Raw genomic sequence first — 22,618 nt, 5'->3', positions numbered from 1 at the left:
AAGCTGGTTCCAAAAGTGTGCACGCCCTTAAACTAAATACTTTGTTGTCGCACCTTTTGATTTAATTACAGCATTCAGTCTTTTTGGATCAGAGTCTATCAGCCTGCCACAGCTAGACTTGGCAATATTTGCTCACTCTTCCTTGCAAAAGTGCTCCATTTGTGAGGGCATCTCTTGGGCACAGCCCTTTTCAGGTCACCCCACAGATTTTCAATTGGATTTAGGTCTGGGCTCTGGCTGGGCCATTCTGAAACTTTTTTGGGGTCATTGTCATGCTGAAAGATGAAATTCCTCTTCATCTTCAGCTTTCTATCAGACACCTGAAGGTTTTGGGCCAAAACTGACTGGTATTTAGAACTGTTCCAAATTCCCTCCACCTTGACTAAAGCCCCTGTTCCAGCTGAAGAAAAACAACCCCAAAACATGATGCTGCCACCACCATGCTTCACCGTGGGTATGGTGTTCTTCTGGTGATGTGCAGTGTTGTTTTTGCACCAAACAGAGATGTAGTTAGGATCTGGCTTTGCAACAATGATCAGGTGTCCGATTCTGGTGATGTGGATGCTGTCTTTTGCATCCTCAGACAACATTTTGATAGTGCTGAATATTGAGGTATGCCTCTGGCCGATTTCTACTCCACTACACCGTATGTCAGTGAGCAACCGCTGGACTACTGGATTAGGCTGAATAAGGCAGCTGAGGTAGTGGAACAGTCATTGGAACATGAAGGCAGGGCATTACAGCTGCAGACTGTAGAGGTCGCTGCCATGTTCATTAGGCACTGCCCTCACCAAGATCTTGCCTTGATGTTTCTAAGTAAGCCTCAGAGTGAGTGGACGGGCTGTGAAGTCCAAGCATGTCTAGATGAGTTTTTCAGAAACTGCAAGGGATAGAGGGGCCATCTATCACAGCATGCTGCTTCTGCTGTCGTGTCTGTAGGTGGGTCTGTGGGTTGCAATACATTAGAGTGTCCAGTGGGGGTGGTCAAGCCAGGATAGCGTTTCTGTAGAGGGGACCACACTGGACAGGTTGTTGGGCATGCTGCAAAAGGCTTTGGCATGCAATGCTCAAGCTACCCAAAATGGCCAGCCTAGGCAGAGTGTGAAGCGAAGCCCTAGCTGTGAGGTATGTCAGAGTGTTGATCATACTACCTGGGCACACTGTAGGATGCATAAATTGTGCTTTTTGTGTTTCAGCCCTGGGCACACATGCCCACAGTGCTAAGGTAGGTCTCAGAGTGTGGGTCGTGCTGGTGTTTCTGCTGTAGTGGGGACTACAGAGAAGCCGTCTCAGGGGAAACTAGAGAGCCTCCATTCGGAGGAGGACAGTGGCAGACATCCGAGTTTACCTTCCAATTTGACTGATGATGCTGAGGTTAGTGTATTCATATTTCTGTGAGATGTTGCCAAAATCAAGAAAGATAGTCATACAGAAGACCCTGAGAGCTGCCCAGAGTGACAGTTTGTTTTACACTTCAGCGTTGGTGCAGGGCAAGGTTGAATTAAAGGGGATGCTAGATACTGGGTTGATGGTGACCATGCTTAGTGCAGGCATAGTGCCACATCTGAGAGAAGCAGGTGTGTTGTCAGGTGAGTCTCCAGCCCATTGATATTGTCCTGGTTGGCTGTGGAGGTAAGCAGACTAGTCCTCTGGGTGTCTGTGATATGACTGTCAAGATTTATTGATTTCATTTTGAAGTCCCGGTGACAGGTGGATCCATTGATTGTAGGCATAAACGTTTTGAAACCACTCAGACAGTTTAAATCCAATAATGGTTTCTGGCATGTTGTGGGCCAGCCTGATGTTGTGGGTCAGCAAGACAGCAGCCAGTTCCTACATCTTTTGTCCAACCTGGAAAGGTGAGTCCATCCCAGATAAAGTGGGCACACAGGCTGAGGAGCACAGTCACACTCCAGCTTATATCTGAGCATCTCGTGTGGGGTAGGTTCCCACCTAAGACTCGTATCTCTGTTGGCAGCACTGTTGTGGTGAAACCCAGCACCTCCCGCTGTATTAACAGACAGATGCTAGTAGGATGAGTTGTCTCTCCTCTGTGGGGGGATGGGTGGCTCCCTGTAAAGGTTGTTAATCCAACTTTGGCTGCAGTAACTTTGCGCCAAAATGCAACAATAGCTGATGTATACCCCATGCGTTGCGCTGGTGGATTTTGATTATGACATGGTCTCTCAGAATGTGGGTAAGGTCAGTTTGGGCAGTTCCCACAGTAGCTTATCAGTCAAGAGTGGTTCTGGCAGTCATGAAGGTAACAGTGACTGTACTTTGCAGTCTCTTGGCCTGGGTGTTATACCCACTGACAGCTGTCAGGTCTCCTCTCACTGGAAGGATAAGTTAGTGGATCTGATGAAGGACTATGAAGGTGTCTTTTCCTGGCATCATTTTGACTGTGGTGAGGCCTGCGAGTTCTGCCACAGAATTAGATTGATTGATAGATGGCCATCCCTTCAGGTTGCCATACCACAGGTTGTGGCCAACTCGTGATCAGAAGTTGAAAGAAACTCTGGATGAGATGGAGGAGAGGGAAATCATCAGGAAATCTAGCAGTGAGTATGCTTGCCCATTTGTATTGGCATGGAAGAACAATGGAGACATGCAGATATGCACTGACAGGTGGCTGAATGCATGCACTGTTAAAGATGCCCACCTGCTTCCTCACCAAGCAGATGTCCTTGCTGCTCTGGGTGGAAATGTATTTTTCTCCACTATGGATTTAACGTCAGGCTACTACAATGTGCTGCTGCATGAGGATAAGAAATGCAGTGTTCTCTTCCCCTTTGGGCTTGCATGAGTATAACATGCTTCCTCAGGGTCTTTATAATAGCCCTGCTACTTTCATGTGGATGATGGATCTTTTGATAAGTTTCCTTTCCTCAAATAATATTTCTCTATACAATCTTTTTAATAAGTTTCCTTTCCACATTTTTCCTGTATATATTTTTCAATTCCTCCACACTGTGCCAGGCAAGGCAAGTTTATTTATATAGCACATTTCATACAGGCGGCACGGTGGTGTAGTGGTTAGCGCTGTCGCCTCACAGCAAGAAGGTCCAGGTTCGAGCCCCGGGGCCGGCGAGGGCCTTTCTGTGTGGAGTTTGCATGTTCTCCCCGTGTCCACGTGGGTTTCCTCCGGGTGCTCCGGTTTCCCCCACAGTCCAAAGACATGCAGGTTAGGTTAACTGGTGACTCTAAATTGACCGTAGGTGTGAATGTGAGTGTGAATGGTTGTCTGTGTCTATGTGTCGGCCCTGTGATGACCTGGCGACTTGTCCGGGGTGTACCCCGCCTTTCGCCCGTAGTCAGCTGGGATGGGCTCCAGCTTGCCTGCGACCCTGTAGAAGGATAAAGCGGCTAGAGATAATGAGATGAGACATTTCATACACAGTGGCAGTTCAATGTGCTTTACAGAAGTAAAAGCAAAACAGTAAACAGTAGAAAATAAAATTACAAAAAATAAATGGGGAAGAAAATTAATAAGAATTAAACAATAGTAGAAATAAAATAATAAAATGAGAAAAGTTCAATTAAAAAAAAAGGCAGAATAAAATAGAATAAAAGTTTAGTAAAATTTAAAACATGGAGAGACTGTAAAAGTAAAGAGTTTAAAACATGTAGAGATGGCAATATTAATAATTTAGCAGAAAGCATCTGAGAACAGCTTGGTCTTTAGTCTAGATTTGAAGCTGCCAACAGCAGGAGCATTTTTGATGTCCTCTGGCAGTTGGTTCCATAGCTGCACTGCATAGTAGCTAAAAGCTGCTTCACCACACTTTGTTTTAACAACTGGTTTTAATCGTAAATTTTTCTGCTGCGATCTGGTAGATCTGATTGGGTTAGGCTGCTGCAACATATCAGAGAGGTAATTGGGCCCTGTACCATTTAGAGATTTGTACACCAGCAGCAATGCTTTAAAGTCAATTCTGTAGCTTACTGGAAGCCAGTGAAGGGACCTTAGAATTGGAGTAATGTGCTCTGTTCTTTTTGTTCGTGTGAGAACCCTAGCCGCTGCATTTTGAACCAGCTGAAGTCGTTTGATGGTTTTTTTTGGCAGGCCTGTGAAAAGGCCATTGCAGTAATCAACCCGACTAGAGATGAAGGCATATATTAGTTTTTCCAGATCATTTTTTGACACAAGTCCTCTTAGTTTGGAAATGTTTTTTAGGTGATAAAATGCCGTTTTAGTGATTGCTTTCATGTGCCTGTCAAAGTTTAGCTCGCTGTCAATGAAAACCCCAAGATTTTTAACCATTTATTTTTAACCATTTATTTTGACCCTTTGTGTCAAGAATAGTGGTAATCCTGAGTCTTTCATCTTTTTTTCCAAATAGAATTACTTCTGTTTTATCTGTGTTCAGCTGAAGAAAATTTTGTGACATCCAGTTGTTGATTTAAACGATACACTGGCAGAGACATTCAAGGGGGGCATAATCATTAGGTGATAGAGCAAGATAAATTTGGGTGTCATCTGCACAGCAGTGATATAAAATTGAATTGTTCTTGATAATTTGCCCAAGTGGGAGCATATAAAGGTTGAATAGTAATGGTCCAAGAATCGACCCCTGGGGGACACTACAGGTCAAGGACATTGACGTTGAGGTACAATTTCCCATGGTAACAAAGAAGCTTCTAAGTATGATTTTAACCAATTGATAACTTTACCAGTCAACCCAACCCAATGTTCAAGTCGATATAGCAGTATGTTGTGATCAACAGTATCAAAAGCTCCACTGAGGTCCAGTAATACCAGGACCGATGTTTTGCCTGCATCAGTATTAAGATGTACAGTGGGGCAAAAAAATATTTAGTCAGCCATCAATTGTGCAAGTTCTCCCACTTAAAAAGATGAGAGAGGCCTGTAATTTTCATCATAGGTACACTTCAACTATGAGAGACAGAATGGGGGGAAAGAATCCAGGAAATCACATTGTAGGATTTTTAATGAATTAATTGGTAAATTCGTCGGTAAAATAAGTATTTGGTCACCTACAAACAAGCAAGATTTCTGGCTCTCACAGACCTGTAACAACTTCTTTAAGAGGCTCCTCTGTCCTCCACTCGTTACCTGTATTAATGGCACCTGTTTGAACTCGTTATCAGTATAAAAGACACCTGTCCACAACCTCAAACAGTCACACTCCAAACTCCACTATGGCCAAGACCAAAGAGCTGTCAAAGGACACCAGAAACCAAACTGTAGACCTGCACCAGGCTGGGAAGACTGAATCTGCAATAGGTAAGCAGCTTGGTGTGAAGAAATCAGCTGTGGGAGCAATTATTAGAAAATGGAAGACATACAAGACCACTGATAATCTCCCTCTATCTGGAGCTCCACGCAAGATCTCACCCCGTGGGGTCAAAATGATCACAAGAACGGTGAGCAAAAATCCCAGAACCACACGGGGGGACCTAGTGAATGACCTGCAGAGAGCTGGGACCAAAGTAACAAAGGCTACCATCAGTAACACACTACGCCGCCAGGGACTCAAATCCTGCAGTGCCAGACGTGTCCCCCTGCTTAAGCCAGTACATGTCCAGGCCCGTCTGAAGTTTGCTAGAGAGCATTTGGATGATCCAGAAGAGGATTGGGAGAATGTCATATGGTCAGATGAAACCAAAATAGAACTTTTTGGTAAAAACTCAACTTGTCGTGTTTGGAGGAGAAAGAATGCTGAGTTGCATCCAAAGAACATCATACCTACTGTGAAGCACGGGGGTGGAAACATCATGCTTTGGGGCTGTTTTTCTGCAAAGGGACCAGGACGACTGATCCGTGTAAAGGAAAGAATGAATGGGGCCATGTATCGTGAGATTTTGAGTGAAAACCTCCTTCCATCAGCAAGGGCATTGAAGATGAAACGTGGCTGGGTCTTTCAGCATGACAATGATCCCAAACACACCGCCCGGGCAACGAAGGAGTGGCTTCGTAAGAAGCATTTCAAGGTCCTGGAGTGGCCTAGCCAGTCTCCAGATCTCAACCCCATAGAAAATCTTTGGAGGAAGTTGAAAGTCCGTGTTGCCCAGCGACAGCCCCAAAACATCACTGCTCTAGAGGAGATCTGCATGGAGGAATGGGCCAAAATACCAGCAACAGTGTGTGAAAATCTTGTGAAGACTTACAGAAAACGTTTGACCTCTGTCATTGCCAACAAAGGGTATATAACAAAGTATTGAGATGAACTTTTGTTATTGACCAAATACTTATTTTCCACCATAATTTGCAAATAAATTCTTTAAAAATCAGACAAATGTGATTTTCTGGATTTTTTTTTTTTCTCATTTTGTCTCTCATAGTTGAAGTGTACCTATGATCAAAATTACAGGCCTCTCTCATCTTTTCAAGTGGGAGAACTTGCACAATTGGTGACTGACTAAATACTTTTTTGCCCCACTGTATGTCATTTATAACTTTAATCAGTGCTGTTTCAGTGCTATGATTGGCACGAAATCCTGATTGAAAGTTATCAAAACAGCTGTTTGATATCAAGAAGGCAGTTAATTGATTGAAGACAATTTTTTCAAGGATTTTCCCGATGAATGGTAGATTTGATATTGGCCTGTAGTTATTTAATACTGAAGCATCCAGATTATTCTTTTTAAGTAGGGGCTTTACAACGGCTTTTTTCAAGGACACAGGAACAATGCCAGTCTCTAGGGATGTATTTATGATTTGAAGCACATCTGTAATTATAAGATGTAGAACAGACTTAAAGTTGGTGGGCAGAATGTCCAATTCAGATGTTGAGGAACTGAGATTTTGTACAGTTTTTTCAAGAGTCTCAATCAATGAAACAAAATTCTGACATTGTGTTGAAGTTATCTGTCCGTGTCACTGGTGATTGCAGTTTTTCAATTATTTGCAACTGAGATATATTATGAGCAATATTATATGTCGTATTTTATCAATTTTACCTTTAAAGAAGGATGCAAACTCATTGCATTTATTAACTGAGAGAAGTTCAGGTGCTAATTGTGGTGGGGGATTAGTTAGCTTCTCTACTGTTGAAAATAGCACACGGGCATTGTTCATATTCCTGTTGATGATGCTGGAGAAGAAAGACTGTCTTGCTTTACGAATTTCATAATTATATTTACAAAGCATCTCTTTATGGATTTGATAATGGATGTGAAGTTTAGTTTTGCGCCATTTTCTTTCAGTCTTTCTACATTCTCTCTTTAACAGTTTAACAGCTGGGTATTGCTTCCATGGTGCTTTCTGCTTATCATTGACTCTTGATTTTGAATGGAGCAATATCATCCATAATTTGGGTCATATTTAAATAAAAAATTTCCAGTAAATCATCTACAGAGTCTGACATTTTGGTTGAGATCCGAGAGAGAGCTTGCTCAAAGAGAACACATGTGTTGTCGTTTATGACTCTCCTACCCATAGTCATTGAGCTGTTCTGAATGTGAGGGGACATAGAAACATCAGAGAAAACACAAAAATGATCAGATAAGGCCAGGTCAACAACAGTAGTAGAAACAGTAAGACCCTTTGTGATGACGAGGTCAAGGGTATGACCACGAGAGTGGGCCGGCCCCTGTACATGTTGTACTAGGTTGAAGTTGTCAATAAGTGCAAGTAGTTCATTGGCATAAGTGTTTTCAGGATTATCTACATGCAAGTTAAAATCCCCAGATATAATAAGACAGTCAAACTCTAAGCAAATGACTGACAACAGTTCACCAAACTCTTCCAGAAAAACTTTGGCTGAATGTCTCGGAGGCCTGTAAATAGTTAATAATAATAATAATATGTTAGGAGAGCATGTAACAAGTGCACATAAGTGTTCAAAGGATGTAAAATCACCAAGTGAGGATTGTTTACATTGAAAAGAGAATCTGAATACATTTGCGATCCCTCCACCTTTCCCATGTTGGGTAGCACTCATGAAATTAAAATTTGGGGGAGCTGCTTCAATAAGGGTGGTAGCACTATTTGCTTGATCCAGCCAAGTTTCAGTTAGAAGCAAAAAATCAAGATTATGTTTGCAGATAAGATCATTAATTAAAAATGACTTGCTTGAAAGTGATCTAACGTTCAGAAGAGCTAGCTTTACAGAAAGTCTAGAAGTAATATCCGCTTGGGCACTCTGATGTTGTTTTGAAACAGGAAGGAGACTAGACTGGTTTACCCCCTGGGTTAAATGTGCTCTATGTTTTCTATTTCTTATCAACACAGGAATAGAGAATGGCATAGGCATACTGGGTCCCAGCTTGTTTTCAAAACTACACCCAATGCAGGGACCCACAGCACATCATACTAGACTTTCTTTATGTTCCATTTTGTTTGAGATTGAGAGGATTGGAGATGTCATGTATCTTTTAGATGGTGAAAAAGATTGGTAGCCAGCTGAAAGTCCTGGGCGAACACAGTTCAGTCTGTTGGTTGATTTTTGATGAACTGGGTACACAGCTTGTCGCGACAGATTTGGGCTGGAAAAAGAGAGTGTAGCCATTGGCAGCAGTTTTTGCATACTATTAGGGAAATCCATGCAGGGGGGAGACGGAGATGGTACAATAAAATCCGAAGAGCGAGACTTTGGTGAGGCCTTTGTAAGTGTCTCCATGACTGTCTCTGTGGTGACTGTCTCACTGATTGTCTCTGTGATAGTTGCATGGGGTCGAGAAGTGGACGAAGCAACCTTGACATGGTTATCTTTAGTCAGGTCCTTAATCTGGATGGAATCGCATGATAAAATCGCATGCTCACATTCTCCGTGTGATTGTTGTTGTCCTTGGCAGTCTGCCCCAGATGGTTCTTGGCAGTCTGCTCCAGATGGCTGTGTGTCCTTGGTGAAGACTTGCATAGATGATTGTTTTGGCATTGCAGAGGTATTGTTTATGTCTAGGTCAGTCTGCGACATCTTATCAACTGTTCTCTTCAATGTTGACTGAGAGAAAATTGCAAGTCTATAATGATCTGCTAAAACTTTGGTCCCAATCCAGCTGAGTTCAGTGCTGTTTAGCTTGAAGAATTCTCTGCGATTCCAGAAAAGGTTAAAATTGTCTATAAAGTTCATACCAGATGAAAAACAAGTTTTTCCAAGCCAGGTGTTAAGACTGAAAAGTCGACTAAATGCAAAACTTCCCCTTGCAGGGAGTGGGCGGCTGATAAAAGATTGTATTCCGGTCTTATAGAGATGAGAAAAGAGTTTTTTGAAGTCCTCTTGGACAAACAGCTGTTCTCTGAAAACATTATTTGCTCCCACATGCACAACAATACGTTTGATAGTTTTATGCTCGGACATGAGTTTCAAAATGCTGTCTTTGGTGTCAGAGATGGATGCATTTGGAAGGCAGCAAATAATCATTCCATGTCCTTTTAAATGTCTTACAGTGGAATCACCAAGAACAAGGGTTGTGGGATCAGGTGGTGTTACGAGCTGCTTTTTGCCTCTTCCCACAGCTCTTCGGTTGTGATGCAATTTCTTTTTACGATGCGTTTGTCCGCCTGAAAATTCCGCTTCCACATCCCTGAGGCATTCAAATTTGTTCTGAAGCCTTATGGGCTGTGGATTTTCCATAGGATTGTAAATCCTATTGTAATTTGTAGACCTAGCTCTATTTCTGATAGCATGGCTGTGGAGCATGGGTCGCACAGTATCAGAACAAGCTGAAGTAATAACTCTTCTGTTTTTATTTTCATCTGTACTCACATTTTGCCCTGTTAGATCGATGAATTCATCCACTCGATCTGCAATGTCATCGACTTGTCGGGGTACATTCTCTGCATTCTCAGCCACTGTTTCTGTACTTCTTTCCTGAGATATTGCTCTTAATTCGTCAGTCTTTGGCAGAGCATCAATCTTTGATTCCAGGATAGAAATCCTCTGTTCTAATTCTGTGCATTTTCTGCAGGATCTCCTGGATTTTTTGCTCCCTGGCATTTTGTTTTAAAAGCTAACTTATCTTATAAAGATGAAAAATAAAATTAAAAAAATAGTGGAAATTAAATTAAAAGCTTATAAAGATGAAAAATAAAATGAAAAAGTAGTGGAAATTAAATGAGAAAGTAAAGTAAAATAAAGATCAAGCAGGAGCAAAGCAAAGAAGCGTCCTACTCGCTTTCCTTTGAGGGGAGAGTTAGTATTAATCCCAGTCTATTGTATTGTCTTGGAGTGTGTGTGTGTGTACCTCAGTATCTCCAGTGTACAGTGTGGATTCTCCAGTCCAGCAGAGAGCAGCTTCACTCCTGAATCCTGCAGGTTATTGTCCCCCAGGTCCAGTTCTCTCAGTCTGGAGGAGTTTGAGCTGAGAACTGAGGACAGAACTCGACAGCTTTCCTCTGTCAGATCACACCGACACAGACTGGAAGAGAAATGATGGAACCTGTGAATATCTGATGGATAAATGAGGTGTGTTCCATTAGTTGTGGAATAAAATGTCTCCCTGAACACAAGGTTCTGATGTCAGAATAAAAATATAAAATAAAGAAACTGTGTGTTTGTACTTGGACAGATCCACCTGTCTCAGCTCATAGGAGACGATGGATTTAACTTTTTTTTTTATAATTTATTTATAAAATGGAGAATATTTTTAATCTATTTTATAATCTACTTGATCGTACTTTTATTTGATCTCATTTATTTTTACCTCTTTTACATGTTTATCTTATTTTGCTACATTTTATCACACTGTACATTAACTTTATGATTTTATTGGTGATATATCTTTTGATTTTACTATTTTTGATTGATTTTACAATCTTATGTTTGATTTTCATGATTCTATTTGGTTTTATGTCTTTCATCTTGCCTCATTATTTATTTTCTTCTATTCTTCTTATTCGGCCGATCATGTATTTAACTGCATTTGCCTCGACTGTAAAGCGCTTTGGGTCACCTGCTGTTTTTAAATGTGCTGGAGAAATAAAGTGACTTGACATGAGTGTGGAGAGAGAAAGTAAGATTGGGTCTTGGATATAATTTTACTGGGATAAAAGTTACAAATAAAGACACAAATCAATTCTGTTTGTGATTTTCAGTTATAAAGTGATGATCTGATTCCTGTGTGTGTGTGTGTGTGTGTGTGTACCTCAGTTTCTCCAGTGTACAGTGTGGATTCTCCAGACCAGCAGAGAGCAGCTTCACTCCTGAATCCTGCAGGTTATTGTCACTCAGGTTCAGTTCTCTCAGTCTGGAGGAGTTTGAGCTGAGAACTGAGGACAGAACTCTACAGCTTTCCTCTGTCAGATTACACCAACACAGACTGGAAGAGAAATGATGGAATCTGAGGAGTGCAGCAGTGAGGCTTGTGTTATGGGGGGAGTCTCCCCTCCGGGACACTTTATACTTAAAATTGTGCATTCTGGTGCATTTTAACTGCAGTGAAGCAGCTTTAGTACACTGCAATTTTCAGATACATTTTTCTGAAAATCTGTCACTTTTCAATTTTGATGAAAAAATTTACTGGTTTCAGATCAACAAGGTATTTTAACTTTAACTTCAGAGCAATTATCTGTGTTCTTTGAAGTTTGTTCTGGTTTAATGTTGGTATTAATAGGTACCAACAGATAAAATTTTTAAATGGTGTTTGGAGCATTATTTTTCAATAATCAAAAAAACAAAAGCAAATAAACACACAGAAAAGTTCAAGCCATTATCTTTAACAGTTTGAGATATGGGGTTTCAGAGAACCCCAAAATTTGGCAGTCATCAGAGCTGAAAATGCACATTTAGTGACTCCATATCTGCAAAAGTAAAGGTTGCACAGGCCTTTAATAGCTTGTTAGCAGCATCACCTCCTGCCAGTGTGAACTCCTCGCAATTTTGTGCCTCTGTCTTGAATCAAACAAATGCAAGGGCTTTTAAAAGTGCATGAAGCACTCTTTCATCTCTTTGGGAAACAGGCAGAATCAGCTCTGGTAGGATTTTCAGTGGTCATTCATTTCTTAACGAGCAATTTTCCAGCTTTTATATTGATTAAACTGGTGCATAAAGGTAAGAAGATGAAGCCTTTTTTTTCCAGCCACTTAAGATGAAACCTTTTGAAAATATTCTGAGTCAAAAAACCCTTCCGACTCAGTTTGGCCAATGAACAGGAGGAGAAATCCCCAGCAGTTATTGAGAGGACTGTAAATGAGGTGTGTTCCATCAGTTGTGGAATAAAGTGTCTCCCTGAACACAAGATTCTGTCAGAATAAAAATTTAAAAAATAGAAACTGTGTTTGTATTTGGACAGATCCACATGTCTCAGCTCATATGACACGATGGATTTAACTACAAGAAAGGGAAAGAGACGGTGGAGACATGAGATCTAAACAGTGGGTATATCAGGGGAAAATTCAAATTCAATCCAAATCGCTTGAAACTGATCTCACTGAATTCAGAACTGAATGCAAAACAACACACTTTTTACAGAATTAAAATATGTTTCTCCACTCTTGAGATATTACTAATCAAAGATTGAAAAAAATGGCTTAATTTTTAGAAAACTGCTGTAATATTCTGTATGAGGATCACATGATCCAAAATGGGCCTCATTAACCAATGAGATCAAATGATTTTTCTTCATAACTTATTTATTTTTCAAGATATTTACATGGAAATTGGCAGGAACATAGATGCTTACAGACTGAATACAAAGTTTTAATTAATAAATTTTTTTTATTTATTTAGGATTTATTTTGTGAATTAGTTTAATCATTAAATCATTACACTCAATAAAAAGGTCACATGAACTGAACTCGACACTCGCATTTCTGACTTCCGGTTTGTTAAAATCTCATTCTGACCACCAAGATCTCAATATTTTTCATCAAAACAGCTACATTTATATTCTAAAATAGTTATTTATTTACAGAAATCAGTTTGATTTGAAAAAATAAGTAGGTAAAGCGATGAAAACTCACTTCAAAGTCTCCCGTGAATCAGAACATCAAAACTAGCAGAGGGAAAATTTTGCTGAATCCTTCAACAGAAAGTGAGAGCAAGAGAACATCCCGATAAAAGTTATCTGACTGATATTCACGAGTAATCCAGTGGGAAACCAATCAGGAGAGAGAGAGAGCCTGACCGCTTTCCTGGGACTCATAAAGCGCCGGCAGTTTCCTGACGTCCCGCGAGCAGAGTTTTTCCTGTGTTGTACCGGCTTCAACCTGCTGTTACTCCCAAAGTACTGAACAGATCTTAACCAGATACATTTCTTTGGAAAGCAGAAATTATTAGCTTTTTAATGATTGCTAAACTCTTGAATATTTTCTATGACAGGTCTGGAAACTTTGGGCGTCTGCATGCACAATTTTCACACCACGAGGAGTGAGAGTGTGATACGCCTATAAACAGTTATAATTACAATTCACAAGTTATTTTTTTTTAATTGATTCATAACATGGAATTAATCTAGAAAGTAAATCTGATTGTTATGAATGCATTTCAGTATCTTATAGAAGAATACATTACAGAATAAACAAAATAAATCAGTTTAGTTCACTGTGTTGAAGAAGGAACATGATGCATGAACATGAGTGTGTAGAGAGAAAGTAAGATTGGGCCTCGGATAGAATTTTACTGGGAAAAAAGTCACAAATAAAGACAATCAATTCTGTTTGGAATCTTCAGTTATAAAGTGATGATCTGAGTCCTGTGTGTGTGTGTGTGTGTGTGTGTGTGTGTACGGTACCTTAGTTTCTCCAGTGTACAGTGTGGATTCTCCAGTCCAGCAGAGAGCAGCTTCACTCCTGAATCCTGCAGGTTATTGCCCCTCAGGTTCAGTTCTTTCAGTCTGGAGGAGTTTGAGCTGAGAACTGAGGACAGAACTCTACAGCTTTCCTCTGTCAGATTACACCAACACAGACTGGAAGAGAAATGATGAAATCTCAGAACACTGAGCTTAAGCACAAACACAGCGATAATCCAGCTAAACTTTAGCATGGAACAGAAATGTGAGTGTGTTTCTCTCAAACACAGAAATCAGAGGACAGGACGCCACATCAGCACATTTACAGGAGCAGCGACGTCTTTCTGCACTCCACGATCTCTCAGCTACAATTTATTATCACACCATTAGCTCATGGACAGAACACACACGTGAGAGCAAGCAGCCTCTCTCTCTCTCTCTCTCTCTCTCTCTCACACACACACACACACACACACACACATGAATACAATCTTCAGTAAAAGTACCAGAGGTTGGTTTCCAGATGATCAGAGTCATTATTCACAAGCATTAATCCTAACAGTGCAGTTCAGTGTCACATTAAAATAACAAACCATGCACTGATACAGTTAAAAATCAAAATACTCACTCAGCTCTTCTGGAGGCTTTGACCACTGGAATCAGCTTCAGAAGACATTCCTCTGATGGGTCATATTTACTCAAATTAAACTCATCCAGCTCCTGTTCTGAGTTCAGTAACACAAACACCAGAGCTGACCACTGAGCAGGAGAGAGTCTGGTTCCACTGAGACACCAGGAATCTCTTCTGTTCAGGTAGCGTTGTACTTCCTGCACGAGAGAATGATCATTCAGTTCATTCAGACAGTGGAACAGATTGATGGATTTCTCTGGAGATGGATTCTCCCTGATCTTCTTCTTGATGTATTTGACTGTTTCCTGTTTGCTGTGAGAGCTACTTCCTGTCTGGGGCATCAAGCCTCGTAATAGAGTCTGATTGGATTCCAGTGAGAGACCCAGAAGGAAGCGGAGGAACAGGTCCAGGTGTCCATTCTCACTCCGTAAGGCCTTGTCCACTGCACTCCTGAGGAAATCAGACATGTTTGAACTGGTGAAAAGATCAGACAGATCAGTGGTTTGTTGGTCTGTTACATTTCTGCTGATGAAGGAGAGAAACGTGTATAAAGCAGCCAGAAACTCCTGAACACTCAGATGTACAAAGCTGAAGACCTTCCCCAGGTGAAGCCCAAACTCCTCTCTGAAGATTTGGGTACACACTCCTGAGTACACTGACACTTCTCTCACATCAATGCCGCACTCTCTCAGGTCTTCCTCATAGAAGATCAGGTTTCCTTTCTCCAGCTGTTGGAAAGCCAGTTTTCCCAGTGCCAGGATACTCTCTCTGGTCTGCTGAGGATCAGGCTCACATTTCTGATGGTACTTTTGCTCCTTGTGTTTGATCTGAAAGATCAGGAAGTGTGTGAACATTTGAGTCAGAGTCTTGGGGATCTCTCCACTCTCTGCTTCACCCAACATTCTCTTGAGAACAGTGGCTGAGATCCAGCAGAAGACTGGGATGTGGCACATGATGTAGAGGCTTCTTGAGGACTTCATGTGTGTGATGATTTTATTCGCCAGGCTTTGATCACTGATCCTCTTCCTGAAGTACTCCTCTTTCTGAGGATCACTGAACCCTCGTACCTCTGTTACCTGGTCTACACACTCAGGAGGGATCTGATTTGCTGCTGCTGGTCGAGAGGTTATCCAGAGGAGAGCAGAGGGAAGCAGATTCCCCTTGATGAGGTTTGTCAGCAGCACATCCACTGAGGCCGACTCTGTCACATCACACAATCTCTCACTGTTCTGGAAATTTAGAGGAAGTCGACACTCATCCAGACCATCAAAGATCAACAGGACTTTGTAAATGTTACAGTCTATTAATCCTAGTTCTCTCATTTCTGGGAAAAAGTGATGAAGGAGATTCATCAGACTGAGATTTCTCTCCATCAGATTCAGCTCTCGAAAGGGAAGTGGGAACATGAAGGTGACGTCCTGATTCGCTTTTCCTTCAGTCCAGTCCAGAATGAACTTCTGCACAGAGACTGTTTTTCCAATTCCAGCAACTCCTTTAGTCAGCACACTTCTGATGGACGTGTCTTGAAAGAGATCATTACATTTGATGGGTGTCTCCTGTATTGCTGGTCTCCTGGACGCTGTCTCAATCTGTCTCACTTCATGTTCTTTATTGACGTCTCCACTCCAACCCTCTGTGATGTAGAGCTCTGTGTAGATCTCATTCAGAAGAGCTGAGCTTCCATGCTGTGAGATTCCTTCATTAATTCTTTTGAACTTCTCTCTCAGGTGGGATTTCAGCTTTTGCTGACACACAGAGACCGCAGACTCTGATTAAAAAAAAAAAGTCATAACATCTTTTAATGCAAAATCACTGAGCACAATATAAATGAAATATTGATGTACGCTTCTCATTAATTATAAAAGTTATAACTGAAAACATGGCAAACTGAAACTAATTCCAGAGTTCTAAAATCACTGGCTGATTCAGCTTAATAAATTTAAGATGATACATTTAAATATGAACCAAACTTATGGAGATAAAATAAAGCCATGATTCAGAGCTCTTACTGTTCTGCAGTGTGTGAGCGAGATCTGTGTGGTTCATGTTCTTCAGGAAGTGCAGTGTGATCTTCAGCACTCCCTCTCTGATGCTGCTCTGATCCTCCTCATCCTCCACCTCCCTCTCAGAGCATGCTGGGGAATCTGGACTCAGGAGCTTCTTAAACCTTTTCAGCTCCTTCTGTATCACAGCGATGACTTTGTGTTCCAGCTCCTGGTTAGAAACGCACAAGAACAGATCGAAATATTATAATGTTACACAACGAGAGAGGATTTATTTCAGGAAAAGAAGAAAAGTCTCTTTCTATTCCCACAGTTACAACTGAAACTCTGTCTGATTACCCATAATGCAACTGTATGTGGATAAAACTGCACACACACACACACACCTTGAATATGGACTCCAGTTGACTTCTGTTGATGTTTGATTTCTTCTTTTGTGGTCTGTGAACAAACAAAACACATCCTGTAATATGGACTATATGTACCATAGCTGTCCAACACACACTAATAAATACAGAGACAGATATTTAACACTGTCCTCTTAACACAATACACTGAGTTCAGGATTTCCTCACTGATACTAACATACTTACAAACACATGAATGAATGAATGAATGAATGAATGAATGAAAGAAATAGTGATATAGTGATGAATGTCCAGGTGTAAATGTTCTCGTGTTCCACCACAGACCCTCCAGCTCTGGGACTGCAGGCTGAACTGAACTCTCACAGCAGTTTTCCTCACTGCCAGTCCGAGAGCTGCAGCACTGCACAGTTTAGTGTTTTACTGCTTCAACACCTGATAAAGCTCATGAAGGGCTTCATCATGAGACCAGTGAGTTTGATCAGGTGGAACAGCACCGTAAAACACCTCACTGTACTGACCTCACATCAGCAGAACCGTCTCGGTCTCTGAAGGCAGGTGGACGTCCCACCGACATCTCACTCTTCATGGACACACAGCTGGGTTCTGGTGAGTCTGATCTCTTTCCCTCCATCATTCTGCAACACAGATATTATTACAGAGTATATGGATGATTGGATATAGAGTTTTAATTAGCACAGAATCTCTTCAACAGTCTTCATCTAATAAACACAAAATAAGACTTCTGTCTCCATGGCCGTAACTACTATTGAGGACACCGAGGTCATGTCCTCGGTATTTTTTTCAGAAATTTAAACTTGGTCTACGTTGAATTCGAGCAGTGATCAATGTAAAACGCAGCGTCCAGATCCACGTCATCTGTATTTCCCCCCAATAAAATTCACATTTGTCTAATGTCATCTGAAATCTCTCAGCCTCTATCTCTATCGTTGCTGTGTCTAACGCAGCGTCACGCGACGTAGCCTATACTAGTGTCGGCTGGGGAAGTTGGGTTTTGGATAAAACAGGCAGGGTGTAGTCTACGCTCTATCACATATGCCTACCTAACCTAACGTAGGCTAATAGTCACATCGCATTATAGAGCTTTACCCGAGTGCAAAATGAAAACGTTGCAACAAACTAAATGAAGGTTTGGACAGCCAACAGAAGAGCAGGGAAAGAGAAGGAGGGAAGGTGAGAAAATATTGTCAGTGCAGTGGCAGACCGTTCAGCGGTGTCATGCCAACTTTCCAAGGGGAAACGTTTCATTGTCATTGCCTATTACATTTTAGTTAGCATTTCGAGAAACATTCAAAACTACGTTGTCACAGGCCACCCTGTGCAGGGCTGAGTAAACGGGCTTGTTCGAGTAACTCTCTCTCTTTCTCTCATAACTCTCTCTTTCACTCACTCACACAGACACACACACACAAATAATACACTCTCACACACTCTCTCTAATGCATAGTCTTCACACAGAACTAATAGCTCTACATTCTAATGTAATTTAAGATAATGACATGTAAATAATGCCAATACTTCAGGTAGCCGAGCAATACACTCAGTTCAGTTCAGTTTTGACTTTTATGTCAGACAAAACTCCACAGTTCTGATGGCACAGTTTTAGAATTGTTGAAGTAAATGTGTTGTGAGCCAAACTTACATTACAGGCAATGGTGAGAACACTGTGTTTCAGAGAATGCATGCAAATGGATCTCAATTCAAGACAGCCAGATAGACTGATGCCTTTACATTACTGCTCAGAATGTCTCTCCGCATACAGACACCCACAAATAACACACAAACTCTCTCTCTCACACACACACACACACACACACTATTATTATAAGGTGTAATACTAAAGCTTACAATTCAGCAGTTCACACCCTTTCTGTCATGTGTATGCTGCAATGTAAATAATGCCAATACTTTAGGTAACTGGTACTTTAGGTATGTATACTCAGTTCAAGAGTTCACTACCTTTCTACTTTTATGTCAGATAAAACACCACAGTTATGGTGCCACAGTTGTAGAATTGTTAAAATAAATGTGTCCACCACCAAATCTATCCTTGGTTTGTTATTTATTTATTTAAGTTGTGCCGGGGGGCGTCGGTGCTGTCAGCCATGCTTGACCTCGGTATTTGAAAAATCCTGGTTACGGCCCTGTCTGTCTCAAAATAAATCAAAGCCAACAGTTCAAAACTAAGGAACATTTGCAAAAAGTGGCATTAAATGCCTTGTTATTTGGTTTCAGATTATCAATCTGTGTACATTGTGATTAGTTTTACTCGTCATGTCTCATGTGTTTATACAGACCCCTCTGAAAGCACTGGAACAGCAAGGGCAATTCTTACATTTTTCTCATTTACTTGCAGACTATTTGTTCCAGGCGGCATGGTGGTGTAGTGGTTAGCGCTGTCGCCTCACAGCAAGAAGGTCCTGGGTTCGAGCCCCGGGGCCGGCGAGGGCCTTTCTGTGTGGAGTTTGCATGTTCTCCCCGTGTCCGCGTGGGTTTCCTCCGGGTGCTCCGGTTTCCCCCACAGTCCAAAGACATGCAGGTTAGGTTAACTGGTGACTCTAAATTGAGCGTAGGTGTGAATGTGAGTGTGAATGGTTGTCTGTGTCTATGTGTCAGCCCTGTGATGACCTGGCGACTTGTCCAGGGTGAACCCCGCCTTTCACCCGTAGTCAGCTGGGATAGGCTCCAGCTTGCCTGCGACCCTGTAAAAGGATGAGACTATTTGTTCCAATACTTTTGCTCATTCACCTAATGGGCGGTCTGCCTCCAGAGGTGTCGTGTTCTGTTGTTGAATACATCGAGATGTAATGATCAGGAAATGAAGCTGGAATTCTGATCTTTAGGCTCATATTCATCTTTTGATCTCAAACCCAAATGTGTTTGGTGTGAAGCAGAAATAAAAGAGTTGTTCTTGCTGTTCCAATACTTTCGGAGGGTTCTATTAAAGCTTTAGATGGAGAAACTCACCTTGTTTTCGTCCTAAAAAGTTTTTCACCTCGACACAAAATCCAGCTTCTGAGTTTTACTTTCTCTTCCTGTTCTGGTGGGGGAAGGGCACACACACTTGGTCATGTAGTGCACTAGATGAGGTGTAGGAGCCAATCCATTAGTTTGTTCTCTGCATGGGCGTCGCCACCATTGAATGTGAGGGGGCGTGTCCCCTTCACATTTCATAATTCTTCGTTTGGACCCGCCCACATTGAACATGAAATATGAGTTCACCCAGCGCCGTTTCTGTTGCTTCGTGAAAGAATCCATTCCACTTGATCGATAAGAGAAAACACAGAGCACTGAAAATCCACTCCGGGGTTTCCGGGTGTTCCCGACAACAGCTCACCGCGCGCAGGTGAAGTGAATCTCAATAGCTCTCAAAACTGAACAAATGAAGAGTTATTATGGAGAACAAAAATGATTGAAGATAACGGAAACGTATTAGGAAAGAAAGATATAAGTGAGGGCGCACTTGATAATAATTTTACATTATTTGAACTGAAAAGAGCATTAGTGGGTGTTAAAAATACGTCTCCAGGTAAAGATAGAATTTGTTACAAAATGATTGAACACTTATCTGATGTGGCTAAAAGTGTGATTTTAAAGTTATATAATAAAATTTGGGAGCAAGGTAAGCTGCCCTCTAGTTGGAAACATTCAGTAGTGGTACCGTACCTATAGCTAAACCAGGTAAGGATAAAGCAGAGGTCAAAAGCTATAGGCCTATAGCACTAACATCTAATCTTTGTAAGTTAATGGAAAGGATGATAACTAAGAGGTTAGTATACGAGATTGAAAAAAGAAGTCTTTTCTCTCCACATCAAAGTGGGTTTAGAAATGGCCATACTACTATGGATCCAATAATCTGCCTAGAAAATGAAATTAGGAAAGCTCAAGCAAATAAGGAGACAGTCTTGGCAACATTCTTTGATATTGAAAAAGCATATGATATGCTCTGGAAAGAGGGTCTTTTACTTAAATTGAATAAAATGGGAATAGAAGGCAAAATGTTCAATTGGATTAGAGATTTTTTAAGGAATAGAACCATAGAGGTAAGAGTTGGAGCGAGCCATTCGAAAATCTACACTATAGAAAATGGTACCCCACAGGGTAGCGTCTGCAGCCCAATTCTATTTAATATAATGATTAATGATGTTTTTAACAATATTGACTCCAGAATCAGTAGAGCACTTTATGCAGATGATGGGGCACTGTGGGTGAGAGGCCGCAATTCTGATAGTCTAAGGAACAGAATGCAAATAGCTATAAACGAGGTTGAAAGATGGTCACATGAGTGGGGGTTTCATTTATCTGTTGAAAAGACACAAGTTATATGTTTCTCAAAAAAAAGGGTTAACCCTACAGTGGACCTCAGGTTATATGGGCAGCCACTCAAGCAAACGGATAATTTAAGATACCTTGGTGTATGGTTCGATAACAAACTTTCTTTTAAAAATCATATTCAAAAGGTTATAGACAAATGTAAAAAGGGAATTAATATTCTGAAATGCTTAGCAGGGAATGACTGGGGGGCATCAAGCACATCCTTGAAAAGAATTTATAGTGCCCTAATCCGACCAGTATTGGATTATGGATGTATAGCATATAATTCAGCAGCCAAGACTTCCTTGTTAGAGCTAAACAAGATACAAGCCAAAGCCCTCCGTATATGTTGTGGTGCCTTCAGGACCTCTCCAGTCCCAGCACTTCAGGTGGAAGTAGGGGAGATGCCACTGGACCTCAGGCAACTGAAATTGTCAGTATCATATTGGCTAAACCTACAGGGTCATGAAGACAATTACCCAACCAAACAGGTACTAAGGGAATGCTGGGAGTATGGTCGACCCGTACGCAGTTTTGGGTGGGATGGTAATCAGCAGGCAGATCAATTGGGGATCAGTGACATTCCTCTTTGCAAAACAATTACAAGGTCAATCATTCCCCCTTGGTTATTTTATTTCCCTATTGTAAATTTGAAAACTAAGGAGATGGCAAACCAGAATGTACAGCAGTATTTAGAAGTAATGTATGATGACACGACACAGATATATACAGATGCTTCTAAAGACGAAACTGGTAAGACAGGAGCAGCAGTATTCGTCCCCAGCTACAATATAAGTATTGGGAAAAGGATGTCAGATCACTTGTCAATTTTTTCAGCAGAAATGATGGCTATTATACTGGCCCTGCAGTGGGTGGAGGAGGTGAAGCCTAGTAAAGCAGTTATTTGCTCAGATTCTATGTCTTCCTTAAATAGTATCCAGAGTGGGAAATCTACATGCCGACAAGAACTCTTAGATGAAATTAACCATCTCGTATTTAAGATTAATCAACAGAAAACTTTTATTCAGTTCACATGGGTTCCAGCTCATAAGGGGGTTGAGGGTAATGAGAAAGTGGATAAAATGGCCAAAGAGGCCATCAAGGCAAATGAGGTTGAGTTAGAAGTCCCATTAAGCAAGGCAGAAATTAAAGTAATAATTAAAGACAACATCAACAAAATGTGGCATGAGAGATGGAATACAGAGGAGAAAGGAAGCCATCTATATAATTTACAAAAGGAGGTGGTGTTTAGAAGGGGTGGTGAACTGAAACGACAGGAGGAGGTTTGGTTGATGAGGCTGAGGATAGGGCACACAAGTGTAAATAGTGGGTTGTATGCAATAGGGAAACATCATTCTGGGTCCTGTGCACACTGTGGAGAAGTTGAAAAGGTTGAGCATGTTCTTATACACTGTACACAGTATTCCAGTGAAAGAGAGAAGATGGGGAGAACGTTAAGAAAATCTGTAACTATAGACAACTTATTAAGTCAGCCATTCACACAATCAGCAGTAACAGCTCTAACACAGTATTTAAAGGACACTCAACTAGCAAATAGAATTTAGTTTTTTTTTTTTTTTATATATATATAATCAGTATCCTCGTAATTGGTTTATGGGAAGATTTTTGTTTGGTTATCCTCGTAATTG

The 22,618-nt window shown here is 41.1% G+C and overlaps 1 protein-coding gene across 1 annotated transcript in view; it reads right to left on the bottom strand.

Annotated features, from left to right (window-relative positions):
* LOC132886357 (NACHT, LRR and PYD domains-containing protein 3-like) overlaps window positions 1-19,099 on the bottom strand; it is a 49,431-nt gene extending 30,332 nt beyond the window's left edge. The window contains exons 1-7 of the mRNA XM_060920920.1: window positions 17,156-19,099; window positions 16,656-16,710; window positions 16,276-16,480; window positions 14,264-16,034; window positions 13,639-13,812; window positions 11,053-11,226; window positions 10,153-10,326 (exon numbers count right to left, since the gene is read on the bottom strand). Of these exons, the coding sequence (XP_060776903.1) occupies window positions 10,153-10,326; window positions 11,053-11,226; window positions 13,639-13,812; window positions 14,264-16,034; window positions 16,276-16,480; window positions 16,656-16,710; window positions 17,156-17,271 (2,669 nt within the window). The 5' untranslated portion in view covers window positions 17,272-19,099. The remainder of the gene's footprint in view (window positions 1-10,152; window positions 10,327-11,052; window positions 11,227-13,638; window positions 13,813-14,263; window positions 16,035-16,275; window positions 16,481-16,655; window positions 16,711-17,155) is intronic.
* Window positions 19,100-22,618: the final 3,519 nt, after the last annotated feature.

Source organism: Neoarius graeffei, chromosome 5 (genome assembly GCF_027579695.1).
Source record: "Neoarius graeffei isolate fNeoGra1 chromosome 5, fNeoGra1.pri, whole genome shotgun sequence".
NCBI classification, from domain to species: domain Eukaryota; kingdom Metazoa; phylum Chordata; class Actinopteri; order Siluriformes; family Ariidae; genus Neoarius; species Neoarius graeffei.
This window is presented reverse-complemented; position numbering and strand designations above follow the sequence as displayed.